The 14347-nt window shown below is 37.2% G+C and overlaps 2 protein-coding genes and 2 pseudogenes across 2 annotated transcripts; 3 read left to right on the top strand and 1 right to left on the bottom strand.

Annotated features, from left to right (window-relative positions):
- Window positions 1–72: 72 nt before the first annotated feature.
- Window positions 73–2401, top strand: LOC104712223 (sedoheptulose-1,7-bisphosphatase, chloroplastic). Its single transcript, XM_010429071.3, has 8 exons — window positions 73–576; window positions 701–826; window positions 922–1107; window positions 1201–1282; window positions 1371–1592; window positions 1664–1764; window positions 1848–1919; window positions 2011–2401. The coding sequence occupies exons 1-8, from the start codon at window positions 460–462 to the stop codon at window positions 2287–2289; spliced, it is 1185 nt and encodes a 394-aa protein (XP_010427373.1). The 5' UTR covers window positions 73–459; the 3' UTR covers window positions 2290–2401.
- Window positions 2402–2616: 215 nt separating this feature from the next.
- On the bottom strand, window positions 2617–4197 carry LOC104712224 (pyruvate kinase, cytosolic isozyme-like). Its single transcript, XM_010429073.2, has 2 exons — window positions 4005–4197; window positions 2617–3950 (listed from the first exon to the last, which is right to left on the bottom strand). Exons 1-2 carry the CDS (start codon window positions 4123–4125, stop codon window positions 2617–2619), a joined length of 1455 nt encoding a protein of 484 aa, XP_010427375.1. The 5' UTR covers window positions 4126–4197.
- A 2528-nt stretch (window positions 4198–6725) lies between these two features.
- On the top strand, window positions 6726–11229 carry LOC104715690 (lysine-specific demethylase JMJ29-like; annotated as a pseudogene).
- A 247-nt stretch (window positions 11230–11476) lies between these two features.
- LOC104715691 (protein MICRORCHIDIA 7-like) lies at window positions 11477–14245 on the top strand (annotated as a pseudogene).
- Window positions 14246–14347: the final 102 nt, after the last annotated feature.

Raw genomic sequence — 14347 nt, forward strand, 5'->3', positions numbered from 1 at the left:
TAGAATTGTAAAATTGATGCATGAGAACCAAAAAGAAGGTTTTATAAGTTAGTTTGTAACTAATTTTGGTTTATTGTAATGTTTGTAATTATACTATATCACCTTTTTTTGGTTTTCAACATCAGTGGTGAGCAATCGAATGATATGAAAGATTTGGAGATGATATAATCTTCATAATATGATGATAAAAGAGATAACCATAACCACACAAAAAAAAATGTATGAACGCAAATCAAAGCCTCTTTGCCTCAATCGTCTCTCTCGCCCAATTGCACATCACCAGAGCTCTAAATCATATCTTCTTCAGCCACTGCCACGTGTCACTCTGACCTTTAACATCCTTTATCTCTTCCCAAGTCCACTTGTGGTTTCTTTTTAGATTTTTTTTTGTCTTCACCATTCTCTCTACTCAGACCTCTCCTTCTTCTTCTTTGATCAAACCTCGAGCTTTTTTTAACAATGGAGACCAGTATCGCATGCTACTCACGTGGGATCCTTCCCCCAAGCGTCTCTTCTCAACGATCCTCCTCTACATTGGTCTCTCCTTCTTCCTTCTCCTCATCCTCCAGCTTCAAGGTTCGTTTTCCTCTGCATATAACTTTGACTTTACTTAATCACACACGCACTTGTCACGTGTGAGTACAGAGTAGGATTTGTTTTAGTACTAGTGTTACTGACTGTGATATTTTGAAATAAGCAGCGTTTGAAATCGAGCTCAATCTTTGGAGATTCACTACGAGTATTACCAAAATCGCAGTTGAAATCCACAAAGGCTAAGAGCAATGGTGCTTCAAGTGTTACCAAATGTGAAATTGGCCAAAGCTTGGTACAGTCTATTCAAAAGGCTCAATCTTTATTCAAATTGTGTGTTTTAAAAGATTCGATCTTTGAGTTAAAGTTTCTTACTTTTTAATTTAATAGGAAGAGTTTTTGGCACAAGCAACTCCTGACAAGGGATTGAGAACTTTGCTCATGTGTATGGGAGAAGCATTGAGAACAATAGCTTTCAAAGTTAGAACAGCTTCTTGTGGTGGAACAGCTTGTGTTAATTCCTTTGGTGATGAACAACTCGCTGTTGATATGCTCGCTGATAAGCTTCTCTTTGAGGTTTTGTTACATTTTCAAATTCACTTTATTTCATTAGTTTTGTATCAGAAAATGGATCATTAGGTTTTTGATTTGTGTATTGGTTTTATCTAGGCTTTGCAATACTCGCATGTGTGCAAGTATGCTTGCTCTGAAGAAGTACCTGAGCTTCAAGACATGGGAGGTCCAGTGGAAGGTTAGTTTACAGAACTTTAATTGACAGTTCCAGCTTCCTGAATTGTGCGGACATGTTTATCTGAAGAATATGAATATTTGTTGGACAGGTGGGTTCAGTGTTGCATTTGATCCATTGGATGGATCAAGCATTGTGGATACTAACTTCACAGTGGGAACCATATTTGGAGTTTGGCCTGGGGACAAGTTAACTGGAGTCACGGGAGGAGACCAAGTGGCTGCAGCCATGGGAATCTACGGTCCAAGAACCACTTATGTTTTGGCCATTAAGGGGTTCCCAGGAACCCATGAGTTCTTGCTTCTTGATGAAGGTTCACTAGAGTTTTTGGTCTAATCCAACTCTTTTGGTAGCTTTCAACTAAGCTCAAAATGTTTTTATCAGGGAAATGGCAGCATGTAAAGGAGACAACAGAGATCGCAGAAGGCAAAATGTTCTCACCAGGAAACTTAAGAGCCACATTCGACAACTCCGAATACAACACGGTTCTTTGCTTTCGAATCCATCAAACTTGAATCTGATCCACAATGTAAAATTTCCTGAATGCTTTTCTTCTTTGTGAATTCAGCTGATTGATTACTACGTGAAAGAGAAGTACACACTGAGATACACCGGAGGAATGGTTCCTGACGTTAACCAGGTTCGTTACTCTTTTGACACTTTAACCTGATTTCTTCTTTACTTGTGAATGAAACCTTGACTTTAACAGTTTACTTGCTTTCTTTTGGTAGATTATTGTGAAGGAGAAAGGAATCTTCACCAACGTGACTTCTCCTACAGCTAAGGCAAAGTTGAGGCTGTTGTTCGAAGTGGCTCCTCTTGGTCTGCTCATAGAGAATGCTGGTGGATTCAGCAGTGATGGATACAAGTCAGTACTCGACAAGACCATCGTCAACCTTGATGACAGAACTCAAGTTGCTTATGGCTCAAAGAACGAGATCATCCGCTTTGAAGAAACCCTTTACGGTTCATCAAGACTCAAGACTGCTCCCATTGGAGTTACCGCTTAGAACCCATTTCAAAAGAGGAAACTGAAATGTATGTTTATTTTTTCCATAAAACCGGATAATCTACTTTTCTCCCTTGGGTTATTTATAAGAGAAGCAACAAAACTATTACCAATTTTTAAAATTTTTTTTGACAAACTATCTCTATTATTTATTAAACCAAAACTTCCATAGATCATAATAAAAAAACTATTAGTTAATAACCAAACTTTATTATCATGCGATCAAAAGACAAAAACAATGTTTAAACCGAAATTAAAAGTTTGATGACTTTATTTTTGACAACAATAGAATTTGGAATTGCAAAATAGACACGCGTAAAAAATATGTTTACTCCACGCTCATTATCTTCACAACAGAGGAACCATCGATCTTGTGCAAAGCCACAACAGAATCTCCAGTCTTGCAAATCCCCTTCGTCTTCGCGTATCCAATAGCGAATCTTATCGTTTCCTCCGTCGAAGATCCCGTCGCCACCACCGGAATAATCCCACGGTAAATCAAACCACGCTTTGCCACATGAGCCACCGAGTCCGAGCAAGACAACTCGAAATCATTCCCTTGAGCATTCTCCGGCATAACCACCGACAAAATAGGAACGCTCGGCCTGTATTTAGCCACAAGCTCCGCCGTGTAACCTCCCTTGGTGAGAACGATAATAGCCGAAGCAAATACACTCTGTGCCGTCGAAACAGCGGAAGCAGCTAAGCTCTCAATTGGTGATAAAGGTAACGAGACGATTCCTAGGGTTTTCTTGTAAAGAGCGTCGTAATCGATGAACTCCTCTGCTTCTTTACAGATCCTTGACATTGTTAACACGGCTGCCTCAGGGTGAGCTCCAGCAGCGGTTTCTCCGCTAAGCATGACACAATCTGTCCCGTCAATAACAGCGTTCGCAACGTCGGTGGCTTCAGCTCTAGTCGGACGAGGAGACACTGTCATGGATTCAAGCATCTGTGTGGCTGTGACTATTGGTTTCCCAAGAGCATTAGCCATCTTGATCATTGTTTTCTGAGCAAGAAACATCTTCTCGATCGGAATCTCCATCCCAAGATCTCCTCTACCCACCATGAAAGCATCAGTATTAGCTAGAATACTCTCCAAATTCATAACTCCTTCTTGATTCTCCACCTTTGACATGAGCATGATGTTCTTTGAGTGCTCGCCAAGTAACTCCCTGACTTCGATTAGGTCAGATCCTTTACGAACAAAAGAAAGAGCGATGATGTCGATTTTGTTCGGAACTCCCCATTGCATGATGTCCTCTTTGTCTTTCGCAGTGAGCGTTGGGAGATCAACCACAATTCCAGGGAGGTTGACGTTTTTTCTTTCTCCAAGAACCGCAGAGTTCTCGCATCGGCAACGAACAAGACCGAGAGTCTTGTCACAGGACAAGACAGTCATAGAGATTGTCCCGTCTGAACAAAGAACCACATCACCGGATTTGAGATCCTCTGCAAGTTTCTTGTAGCTCATGGAGATAAGGTTTGAGTCTCCTTCTATGTTGTAATCAGTTGAGATTGTGATCTCTTGACCTTGCTTTAGCTGTACCGGTTTGCCTTCTTTGAGAAACCCGGTTCGAATCTCAGGACCCTTTGTGTCGAGCATGACAGCGCAGAGAATACCAGTGTTGGCCATGGCGGTTCGGAGATTGTCAAGAGTCTCTTGATGGTACGCGTGAGAACCATGGGAGAAATTGAACCGGGCTACGGTCATACCGGCCTTGAGAAGTTTCTCAATCATCTCCACCGATCTTGATGCCGGTCCAAGAGTACAGACAATCTTCGTCTTTGATCGAAGAGCTCCTTTGGTTGCTTGTCCACCAAGTAACATCTCCATTGTGGAAGGAAGTTGAAAACTTTACGAAAGATCGCAGAGAAAAGATTAAAAGAGAGTTTCAAAGAGGCTTGGAAATTGTGAGGATGCTTGATGAAAATTATGACCAACGGGGTCACAGTATTTATAGAAGAAGCGATTTGCGAATTTCCAATTTTGCGTTATGTTACATGTTCGAATTTTTCCTTTTTGCTGATTTGGAATAGTAATTTTTTTTCTCGAATTTTTCCTTTCTATGTTTTAGTTAATTTCCTTTTCTTTTTTTTTTTTTGGTTTTGGCAATTTTTATTTCGAACTTAACAAATATTTTGAGGAAAATATTAAAAGATAAATGAATAATGTTCAATTAGAAATTTTCAATTTTACATAACGAATTAAGTTAGTAACTGTTAGTGACGCTGATACAGTAGCTATTATGGCTCAAAGGTACATATATGCCATACTTTATCTATTATGGATACTAGATGAGTACATGCACATTTCGTAGGTTATCTTTTGGCGATATGAACAATTATATTTTTACTGTCAGTATGAGATCGTGTGTTGAATAGTCAAAAACTAAAGCACAAACTATGGTGAACGATATCATGTGACTGAAAATTTAGAGTAGCCACACAGATAATTGAATCTTCTTTTTCATTGGCACTGTAGCAGTTTAAAAAAAACTGTAGTAAATTTGGCCAATTCCCAAGTCTCATAATCTATTCTACCTCTTAAGAATCAAACACAAAATGACCAGTTTTTTTCTTATTTAATAGTAAGATTACATTTAACAACACACATACCAGTCCTAGATACATAAAATAAAAATTTAGAAACAACACCACTCAAAGAAAAAAATCCTTAAGGTTCACCATAGTGAGAATGGACTTGCAATCTTGTTTATAGTTGAGGAGATAGAGTCATAGAAAAATGTTTGCAGAGAAGGAAAACAACACAACAATGTAAAATTAAGAGAGAATTTTGATTTTTCTTGTTTGTTATTGAATGGGAATGAATATAATCACTTACAAACTATAATTAGAAGAACTAATTAAACATCTTTCTCTATATATTCACGACTCCTGCCATATAAGGATTTGTTTTTTTCGAACCTGCTACACTGTACCAAAGCAAGAAATATAGGAATAATTAGAAAAAATAGTAAGCAAAACATAGCATGCAATTCTCATAACGAAGAAACTAACTAGTAATCTATTATGAGCAAAAGAAATAAACCATTACTAATGCATTAAAATAGTATAGGTAAGCTAAAACAAATAACCAGTTACAACCAATATAAATCCATTCATGTGTGGATATAGACTCTTGAGAAGGCTAAACAGCCACAAGCTGTACTCATCAGCTATTTGGAACAATAAGCATACTAATCAGTTTCAATTAGACAATTTATAGATGATGTTCAGATTGTCTTAACATCAGTATAAGACAATTTTATTTCTTTAGAAAATTCAATCTTTTATTATCTTTAGCATTCTAATCTATATTCTAAAGCCATCGTTGGTGATTTCTTCAAAAGAGTACTCTATGAATATGCTTGATTTTCAAGTTCACCTTTCTCTGTAGTTGACCTTCATCTTCCACACATCTTCATACACTACAAATAAAAAACAGTAGGATGTGAGAGATATTATAAAGGAGCAGTTACTACAAAAATCAAGGCAAGGGCAGACGAAAAGGATTGAAGTAGCAGTTACTACAAAAATCAAGCGAGGGAAGACGAAGAAGATTAGTTAAGCAACATAAAGAATTCAAGATGATTGGTTGATTTTAGTCATGGACATGTGGCACTCTCTTCATTGCTGATGTGGCAGAATAATGGAAATAGTTGGCCAACTTTCATAGTATAGATTTGCAACATTCATAGTATAGATTTTACTAATGCTCATGATAAACAAGTCTTTAGATTGTCAATGGCCATATGGGGTGAAAACAACAAAACCAATCTGCTTCCAACGAGAACAATATGGTCCAAAGAAAGGTGAGTCTTCGTGTGTGTGTGTGTGTGTGTCTGTGTTCGACCATCTCTCTGAATATAGACCAAAAAGCTAATCGAACATGATAACAAATTAGTATATCACGATAAAAACTCAATCTTAGTGAATTTTGTTTGATTTGTGTGTTGGTGTTTCTCTGAATTGCTTGATCTCGTTAAGTTTGTTTATGTATACATACAAACCGTGGCTTGTGAAGATGAGTTTGTATATTTATGCATCGTGGTGATATGTTACATTATGCATCGTGGTGAAGAGTTTGTATATTTAGGATATGTTACATGTGTGTGTTTGTGTGTGGGGGCATTGTTTATTTTTGAGAGTATCATATACATATAATAAGAAATGAGAACGAAGGGTGTGGAATTATTTGCATGTGTCATGTATCTTGCAGATATGAGATATCATATATCTTTTTTTTTTACAGAGAAAGCCTGACTACATATATATGATTTGTTTAGAGCCAATCTTACTCTTATAGACTTATAGTCCTTGAAATGGTTCATGACCTGCTTTGTATGTTTGTATTTGCTTTTGTTGCTTTGACGTGTGAGTTCAGAGTGTTTCTAGCAGCTTGCAAAAAAATTTTTGAAGTCTGGTGACTGAAACATGGAGAAAGACCACAATTTCTGCCATCAGTGTTTGGATGGAGATAAGGGAACGCTTATCCTTTGTAATGAATGTAAAAAGCGAATGTATTGTCAGCAATGTACAAGGAAATGGTAAGTTTCTGTCTAAACTTTAAAATGCATTTTGCTAAAATACGTTTTGGTGTCAACTCGATTTGTTGTTTTTTCCAGGTATCCACATCTATTTTGTGAGAAGGGTGTTGTTGAAAAATGTCCTTTTTGCCTCAAAATTTGTAACTGCGGGGAATGCTTGAAATTGAAGGGTTTAATTGAGGTAAATGAGATTATCGTTAGCATCAATTTCAATATTTTAATTGCAGAAGATTTAGTTTTTGATTGTTTTTCTGTCTTAACAGGTATCAAAGAAGAAACCGGATTCTGAAAGATGCCATCATCTCGAGTACCTGATTGCATCGATGCATCTGCTTCTTAATGAGATAATTGAAGCTCAGAAGCATGAGACTGAAGTCGAGGCAAAGATTCAAGGTATGAATTTCCGCTACTAATTCTTGGTTTATGTTCCTTCTGAGGGACCTCTGCTAACATATTATATACATGACCTGATACTATAGGAATACAGCCTTTTGAAGTTAAGGCAACTCTGATAGAAGCCCCCGTTAATCAATGTATGTTCTGGTAAGCAACTTATGTTATCTAATACAAAGTTAGGATCTTTCATTTCAGTTTAGTTGATCTTACTGCAGATCATCTTGTCTTGCAGTGATATCTGCCAAACTTCAATTTTTGACTTGCACCGATGCTGCTCCTTTAATGATGGTGATGATGACAAGTATGAACTTTGTTTAAAATGCTGTCAAGAGATTCGCAAAGGAAAGGAATATGTGCACGGTTCACATGCTTCAGAATCGAGCTCCAACTCTGTTCCTGAGGACAAAGATAATCCTAACCAATCTATTAAGTGGCACGCTGATCATAACAGAAGGATCTTTTTTGCATCTGGTTGTGGTGAATATGTTATCATGGAGCTCACAAGAATCTTACCGCTGACATTTATGTCAGACTTGAAACAGAAAGCAGATACTATCATGGCGTCATACAAGAAAATTCCTAGATTGTTGAACTGTAGCTGTCCTGGTTTGGAAACTGATAAGAAGAGAAAAACAGCTTCGAGGAAGGAATCAAGTGACAACTACTTATTCTCTCCTGAATCTTGCAATGTCTTAAAAGAAGAAGGGCTTCTGCATTTTCAAGAGCAGTGGGCAAAAGGTGAACCAGTAATCGTTAGGAACACTCTCAAGAACATACCTGGTTTAAGCTGGGAGCCAGACGTTATGCTGCAAGCTGTATGCGACTACATGAAATCATCAGAAGGAAGTTCTGGGATACCCAAAGTTGAAACTATTGATTGTTTATCTAATTGTTCGGAATACATTGCAGCAGATTCCTTCTTTGATGGTTACAAGAAAGGAAAAAGATATGGAAGCTCATGGTCTAAGATGTTGAAGCTAAAAGACTAGCCTCCTAATGATAGTTTTGAGAATGCATTGCCTCGTCACTACACTGAGTTCATATCCGCGTTACCTTTCCAAGAATATAGTAATCCAGTAACCGGAATTCTTAACATTGCAACAAAGCTTCCTGATAAACTTCTCAAACCAGATATAGGTACCAAAATTTACATTGCCTATGGGTTCCCAGATGAGCTTGGTAGAGGCGATTCTGCGACTAAGCTTCACTTGGATATGGCAGACGCGGTTAATATACAGACACATATAGCTGAAGTAACTGTAAGTGAAAAACAAAAATCCAAGGCTGAAATGCTGAAACAGAAATACAAGGAAGAGGATGGTATTATTGGGTATCGTAGCCAAGAAGAGGAAGCAGAACCAAACGTGGAAAGCGAACAGAATCATCAAGAAATGGGAGGTGCTCTTTGGGACATATTTAGGAGTGAAGTTGTTTCTAAGTTAGAACAGTATATTAAAAAGCATTGCTGAAAATTTAGACATGCATTTGGTCAACCAGTTATGGAGATTATTACTCACCTACTTGCAATAACCTTTTTGATTGAGATTTTACTTTCTTGGTACTGACATTTTATTCGATTTTTTGTTTCAGGTTTATAACCCGATACATGACCAATCATTCTATTTAACTGTAGAGCATAAAAAAAACTCAAGAAAGAATTTCGTAAGTAATTAAACAACTATATGTTACTCTCTTTTCGACTGGATTGGGTTATATTAACGGATTTTATGTTGTCTGTTATTATAGGGATTGAGACATGTACATTTGTGCAAAATCTAGGAGAAGCGGTGTTTATTCCTGCGGGTTGTCCTCATCAAGTTCGGAATCTAAAGGTAAAACTTTCGAGTTGGATATGTATAGGATTTGTCGATAGGGTTGGGTGACCTGACCTGAAATGCAGAGCTCTAAGTAAAATGATAGTTTCTGATCTTCCACCTTTTAGTATCATCATACCATTTGTTTTGTAGTGGAAACTCTAATCAAAAACTCTGTTTCTGTATGAACAATCGTGCACAAAAGTTGCAGTTGACTTTGTGTCACCAGAGAACATCCGTAAGTGTCTGTGTCTGACCGAAGAGTTTCACCGACTTCCCGAAACCATTCATCCAGAGTTGACAAAGTTGAGGTCAGTCATTGTTGATTGATGCCGTGTGCATTGTTGATTGATGCCGTGTGTAGGTTACCAATACCAATGGCACATTGGTTCAACTAGAAGAACTAGTATAACTCGTAGAAATATGTACTTTGATAGGGCATAGTTTCTCTCTTCTAAATGATCGAGCAAATTCTTGAGTTTGTTTGACTACGTAGATAATCATATTCTTTATTGTTGCTCTTTTCTTTATATATGCATTCACTTGCCTCACCATTTTAAACTTTTCATGGTAAAAGATAGAGAAGATGCTCATCTACGCGCTTTCGAAAGTATTGAAAGAACTAAAAAAAATCCGAGGAGAGACTGTTACGGGAGAGCAGACACAAAAGTATTTTTGTTACAGCCGCCGAAAAAAGAAGTGAGTTTAGTGTTTCATGTTTTGTCCTTTTTGGTATAACTCATGATACACTTCCTTTTTGGCTGCACGTTTTCTTTGTGGCTAAGAGTTATGATTTATCGTGTTTTGGTTTTTTTCATGGCTAACAGATTGTTGACTAAAACAAATATGGAATTGGGATTTCCCTCGAGTTTATACTCACTTGGTTGCGAGCCGGAGTGTGATAAAAGTCTCAACTACCATAGCAAGATTGCATTTCTAGGAGAAGTGGAAAAGGCTGTTGGAGAAGTAGTGTGGAACCGCATTTGTAATTCGCCTTTGGGGGTAATTGCACAGTTTGCTACAAATAAAAATTCAACTGGTCGTCGAAGATTATCAAAACGCTGCTTGTGAAACAACTTGTCTCCAACAAAAAATACGAGATATGGTGCATGTTCCGTAGTACACCAGCTCGATTTTCCCTATCAGAGTTCAAAAACATAACAGGTCTAAACTGTGCACCTTTACCAGATAAGAATGATAAGGAAATAGATGTGGGAAAAGGTGTGCATGTAGACTTGTGGAAAAAGATGAGAGTCAGAGTAGACGAGAACCCAAGTATGTTCGAGCTGAAGCAAGTGGTTAATGATGTTGCAACTTGGTCAGATGAAGACGACAAAATTTGCTATGCGTATTTGTCTATTTTAGCTGTTGTCATCAAGGACCGCGATCTCAAGACAAACTACGTAAACGAGCTCGTATGGTATTCGATTTGCCCAAGTTTGAGGGTTATCCATGGGGCAGATTGGCTTTCAAAACTCTGATTAAATCAGTCAAGAAGGCAAATTTGGAGGGAGACTCAATCACAATACATGGCTTTCTACAAGTACTGCAAATATGGATGTACAATCTTTTCCCTAATTTCGGACAATAGTTTGGTGATCCATAAGGTACCACAAGTCCTCCTCTTCTGAAGTTCAAGGGTAAAAAATGGTATCAAACAAGAAATGTCGATCAGATCTTAATTGATGATGAGGTATATGGAGTGATACTTATGTTTCGTGTTTGGGTTAATTCAATTTATTTTTAAGATGTTGATTTCACTTTTGTTTTCCTACATCTTTGTAGGTAAACATTGAGAATGCTTTCATCAACAACTTAGAGCCAACTGTTTGGGATGATGATAGTGGTGATAAGAAAATTGACGCTCTTGTGCAAGCCATATGCAAAGAAGGAGGTTTGGGACCTGTTACTTGGGTGGAACAAGGCTTTAAAAGCGTTGATAAGGAAAATAATACAGCTCCCAAACCTCCTAAAGATTCTGAAGAGAGAAACCATGGAGAGGAAAAGAGGAAGAAAAGGAGAAAAACTATGACTAAAGGGGAATGGCTTCAAACTATTTTGAGAGGGAAAAGAAAGAGCAAAAAAATGACTGCAGACGAATGGTATCAAACTTGTTTTGAAAATATAGTTAGAAACTGTGTCGAATGTAAGTCAAAACTCACCAAATCTAAACATCATTAACGCCGTTTTGCAAGCCCTACAACTGTTTTTATTAATATACAACACTTTCTTAAATGATGGATATAATAAATTCACTTCCTTGAGAAGCCTAAAGGTCACTCGGATATACTAAAATGGATCGTGTCTCTTGATTCTTCACATTCATCTTGTCTATAAAATATAAGAAAGATTGCAGAGAACGGTTTCACCTTCCTCTTCTTAGTTTTCCCTTCGATTCTTTCATCATCTTCTGTCCGAAATTCTATTTATGGATAATATTAACGTGAAGCGAGAGATTTCACCAACTTCTACTTCGCCGGCTGGTTTTCCGGGAAGAGAAAACGCCGGTGGGTTGGAGGAAGTAGGAAGCGCCGACAGAAGATTTAATTCTGGAAACTTTATCGGTGTGAAGAGAGCACAAGATTCTTTTGGAGCTTCTTCAGAACTGGATAGGAATAATGTGAAGAAGGTAACAGTTGATGAGTTAAAAGTTACTTTACCGGAAGGATTCATTCAATCGAATCCGCCGGTAGATGTGACGCATGCTATTCCTACGAATCCGTGTAATGTTTACAGGCCTATGTCCGGTAGGATTGGTAGTTGTTAGCAGTTTTGGAAAGCTGGAGATTATGAAGGAGCACCTGGCAGTACTTGGGATCTTTCTTCAGGTAAACTAAATTAATTTTTGGTTTTAACAGTAATGTGGTATGAAAAATTCAATTGTCTCACTTGGATGATATTATTCACACTGTCTCAGGTGGTTTTGATCATGTAAGAGTCCATCCCAAGTTCTTACATTCTAATGCAACCAACCACAAATGGACTCTTGGAGGTATATTTTATTGATCTAATCTTGATTCGAGCTACATTTATAATGACTTTGCATCTATTCTAATGAGCTTTATCTGTTTTTCTGTGTTCTCTTTTGCAGCTTTTGGACAATGCTTTGGATGAGGTGGGTTTAATTTCTTAACTTGTTATTTATAATATATTACTACACAGATTGAAGCTCATTTAACTTATGCTTTATAGTAATGTTTTCTTGTTTATTTCATGTTGCCAGTGGAGCTACTTATGTTAAAGTAGACATGCTCGAAAACAACAAAGCAGGAAACAGGATGTTATTAATTGAGAGTATACACTTTACGTTGCAAGAATCTCTTACCTGTTTTATTCATGTGGTTGCCTAAAGTGTAGCACTTTTGTCCACTGCTCGATCCTCATGTACGAGAATACTTATTTTTGATATGCAGATAATGGGGGTGGGATGGATCCTGAAAAAATGCGACAATGCATGTCTCTTGGATATTCTGCCAAAAGCAAACTTGCAAACACCATTGGACAATGTAAGTATTCTTTTTCAACCCGGGTGATAGTTAAATGAAATGTTTGGTGGAAGATGCTTTATTCATTCACTGCTTATAGATGGCAATGGATTTAAGACTAGTACAATGAGACTTGGAGCTGATGTCATTGTGTTCTCGCGTTGCCCTGGAAAAGATGGAAAGAGGTTAGTTGTTTATAATCAATCTGTTACACCTTGTGGCTAACACGTCTGTAATCATTTTGGTTGGATTGTATTCTCTTCTTGAAGAATATGGACAATAGTTAAAGTTATAATTTGTTGTTATATTTTATTTTACTTGATGTTGGTTTTAGCTCTACGCAGAACATTGGGCTCCTATCATATACATTTCTAAGGAGCACATGAAAGGAGGACATTGTTGTACCCATGGTAATATTTCTTTGTGTCATAGAAGATGTTTCATGTTCACAGCATATACTTTTAATATAAGATGAATATTGTCTCCATTTTATCCTTATATTCTCTTGTATTGTGATTTGAAATGACAGCTTGACTACGAAAGAAGGGATCCTGAATGGAATAAAATAATCAGGTCTTCCCTTAGTGATTGGGATAAAAATGTGGAACCAATAATTCAATGGTCGCCATTCTCTAGTGAAGAAGATCTTCTTCATCAGGTATATTTTTCTTTTGGTGAAAGCAGTTGCTAGCTCAGAATATACTGAAATAATCACTATAATTGGCTCTTCAGCTCTCATGGAAAATTTCATAGTATGAATAAGTGACTAAGATTTTCTTTTGTTCTCTATTACTCATTTGATGTGGGTTTATGTAACACCCCATTACTGTCTATGAACAAATGTTATCACTAATTTGTTGCTTCATTTGTTGTAGTTTGATCTGATGAAAGATCTTGGCACACAGATAATCATATATAACCTGTGGAAGATGATCAAGGGATGTTAGAACTTGATTTTGATTCTGATCCGCATGTACGTGCTTTTATTGCTCAATGTATGTGTATTATTATGTGAGATGATGATGCAAACGGTTTTTATGCATATCATGTTGTTTATTTGCAGGATATCCAACTTAGAGGCGTCAATCGGGAAGAGAAAAACATCAAAATGGCTTCTCAATTTCCTAATTCTAGGCACTTCCTGACATACAAACACTCACTAAGGGTATAAACATTTATTTCCATCATCTTTCATTTGTAGTTGTAGAGAATAGCAAGTAAGATGTCTTTTTGCCAACTTAGCTTTGGTCAGTCTCATGCTTATTAGGGTGAAATCTGTAATGGTGGAGGAAAGTTAAAAAGCTTGAATAGGAATATTTTTCTGAATCTTGTTCAATTAACTGATTCTACAAATTCATTTCTCACATCCTTTCGACATGTTCCCAGAGTTATGTATCAATAATCTACTTAAGAATTCCACCTGGCTTTCGTATCATTCTACGGGGTATAGATGTTGAGCACCACAGCGTAGTGAATGACATGATGCAGACTGAGCAGATCACATATCGACCACAGTCTGAATCATATGGAGTTGTGACAAATGTAAGTTTTAATAACTTAACTATACCAGCCTTCTTATATTTTCTTTATTACAAGCTAGGGTCATCCAGTTATAACGTAAAGCTGGTACCGTTCACAACTTCTTTTATCAGAGGTCTGCCATTGTAATTATTGGATTTGTGAAGGACGCAAAACATCATGTTGATGTTTAGCAGTTACTACAAAAATCAAGCAAGGGAAGACGAAGAAAATTAGTTAAGCAACATAAAGAATTCAAGATGATTGGTTGATTTTAGTCATGGACATGTGGCACT

Source organism: Camelina sativa, chromosome 9, assembly GCF_030686135.1.
Source record: "Camelina sativa cultivar CO46 ecotype springtype chromosome 9, ASM3068613v1".
NCBI classification, from domain to species: domain Eukaryota; kingdom Viridiplantae; phylum Streptophyta; class Magnoliopsida; order Brassicales; family Brassicaceae; genus Camelina; species Camelina sativa.

What these genes read in the sequence shown, in the direction of transcription:
- LOC104712223 (XM_010429071.3), top strand. Translation starts at nt 460, where the DNA reads ATGGAGACCAGTATCGCATGCTACTCACGTGGGATCCTTCCCCCAAGC. An exon ending in CTGATAAGCTTCTCTTTGAG is followed by an intron (nt 1,108 to 1,200) that starts GTTTTGTTACAT and finishes GGTTTTATCTAG; the next exon opens with GCTTTGCAATACTCGCATGT. An exon ending in TGGTTCCTGACGTTAACCAG is followed by an intron (nt 1,920 to 2,010) that starts GTTCGTTACTCT and finishes TTCTTTTGGTAG; the next exon opens with ATTATTGTGAAGGAGAAAGG.
- LOC104712224 (XM_010429073.2), bottom strand. Translation starts at nt 4,125, where the DNA reads ATGGAGATGTTACTTGGTGGACAAGCAACCAAAGGAGCTCTTCGATCA. An exon ending in TGAGAAACTTCTCAAGGCCG is followed by an intron (nt 3,951 to 4,004) that starts GTATGACCGTAG and finishes CGTACCATCAAG; the next exon opens with AGACTCTTGACAATCTCCGA.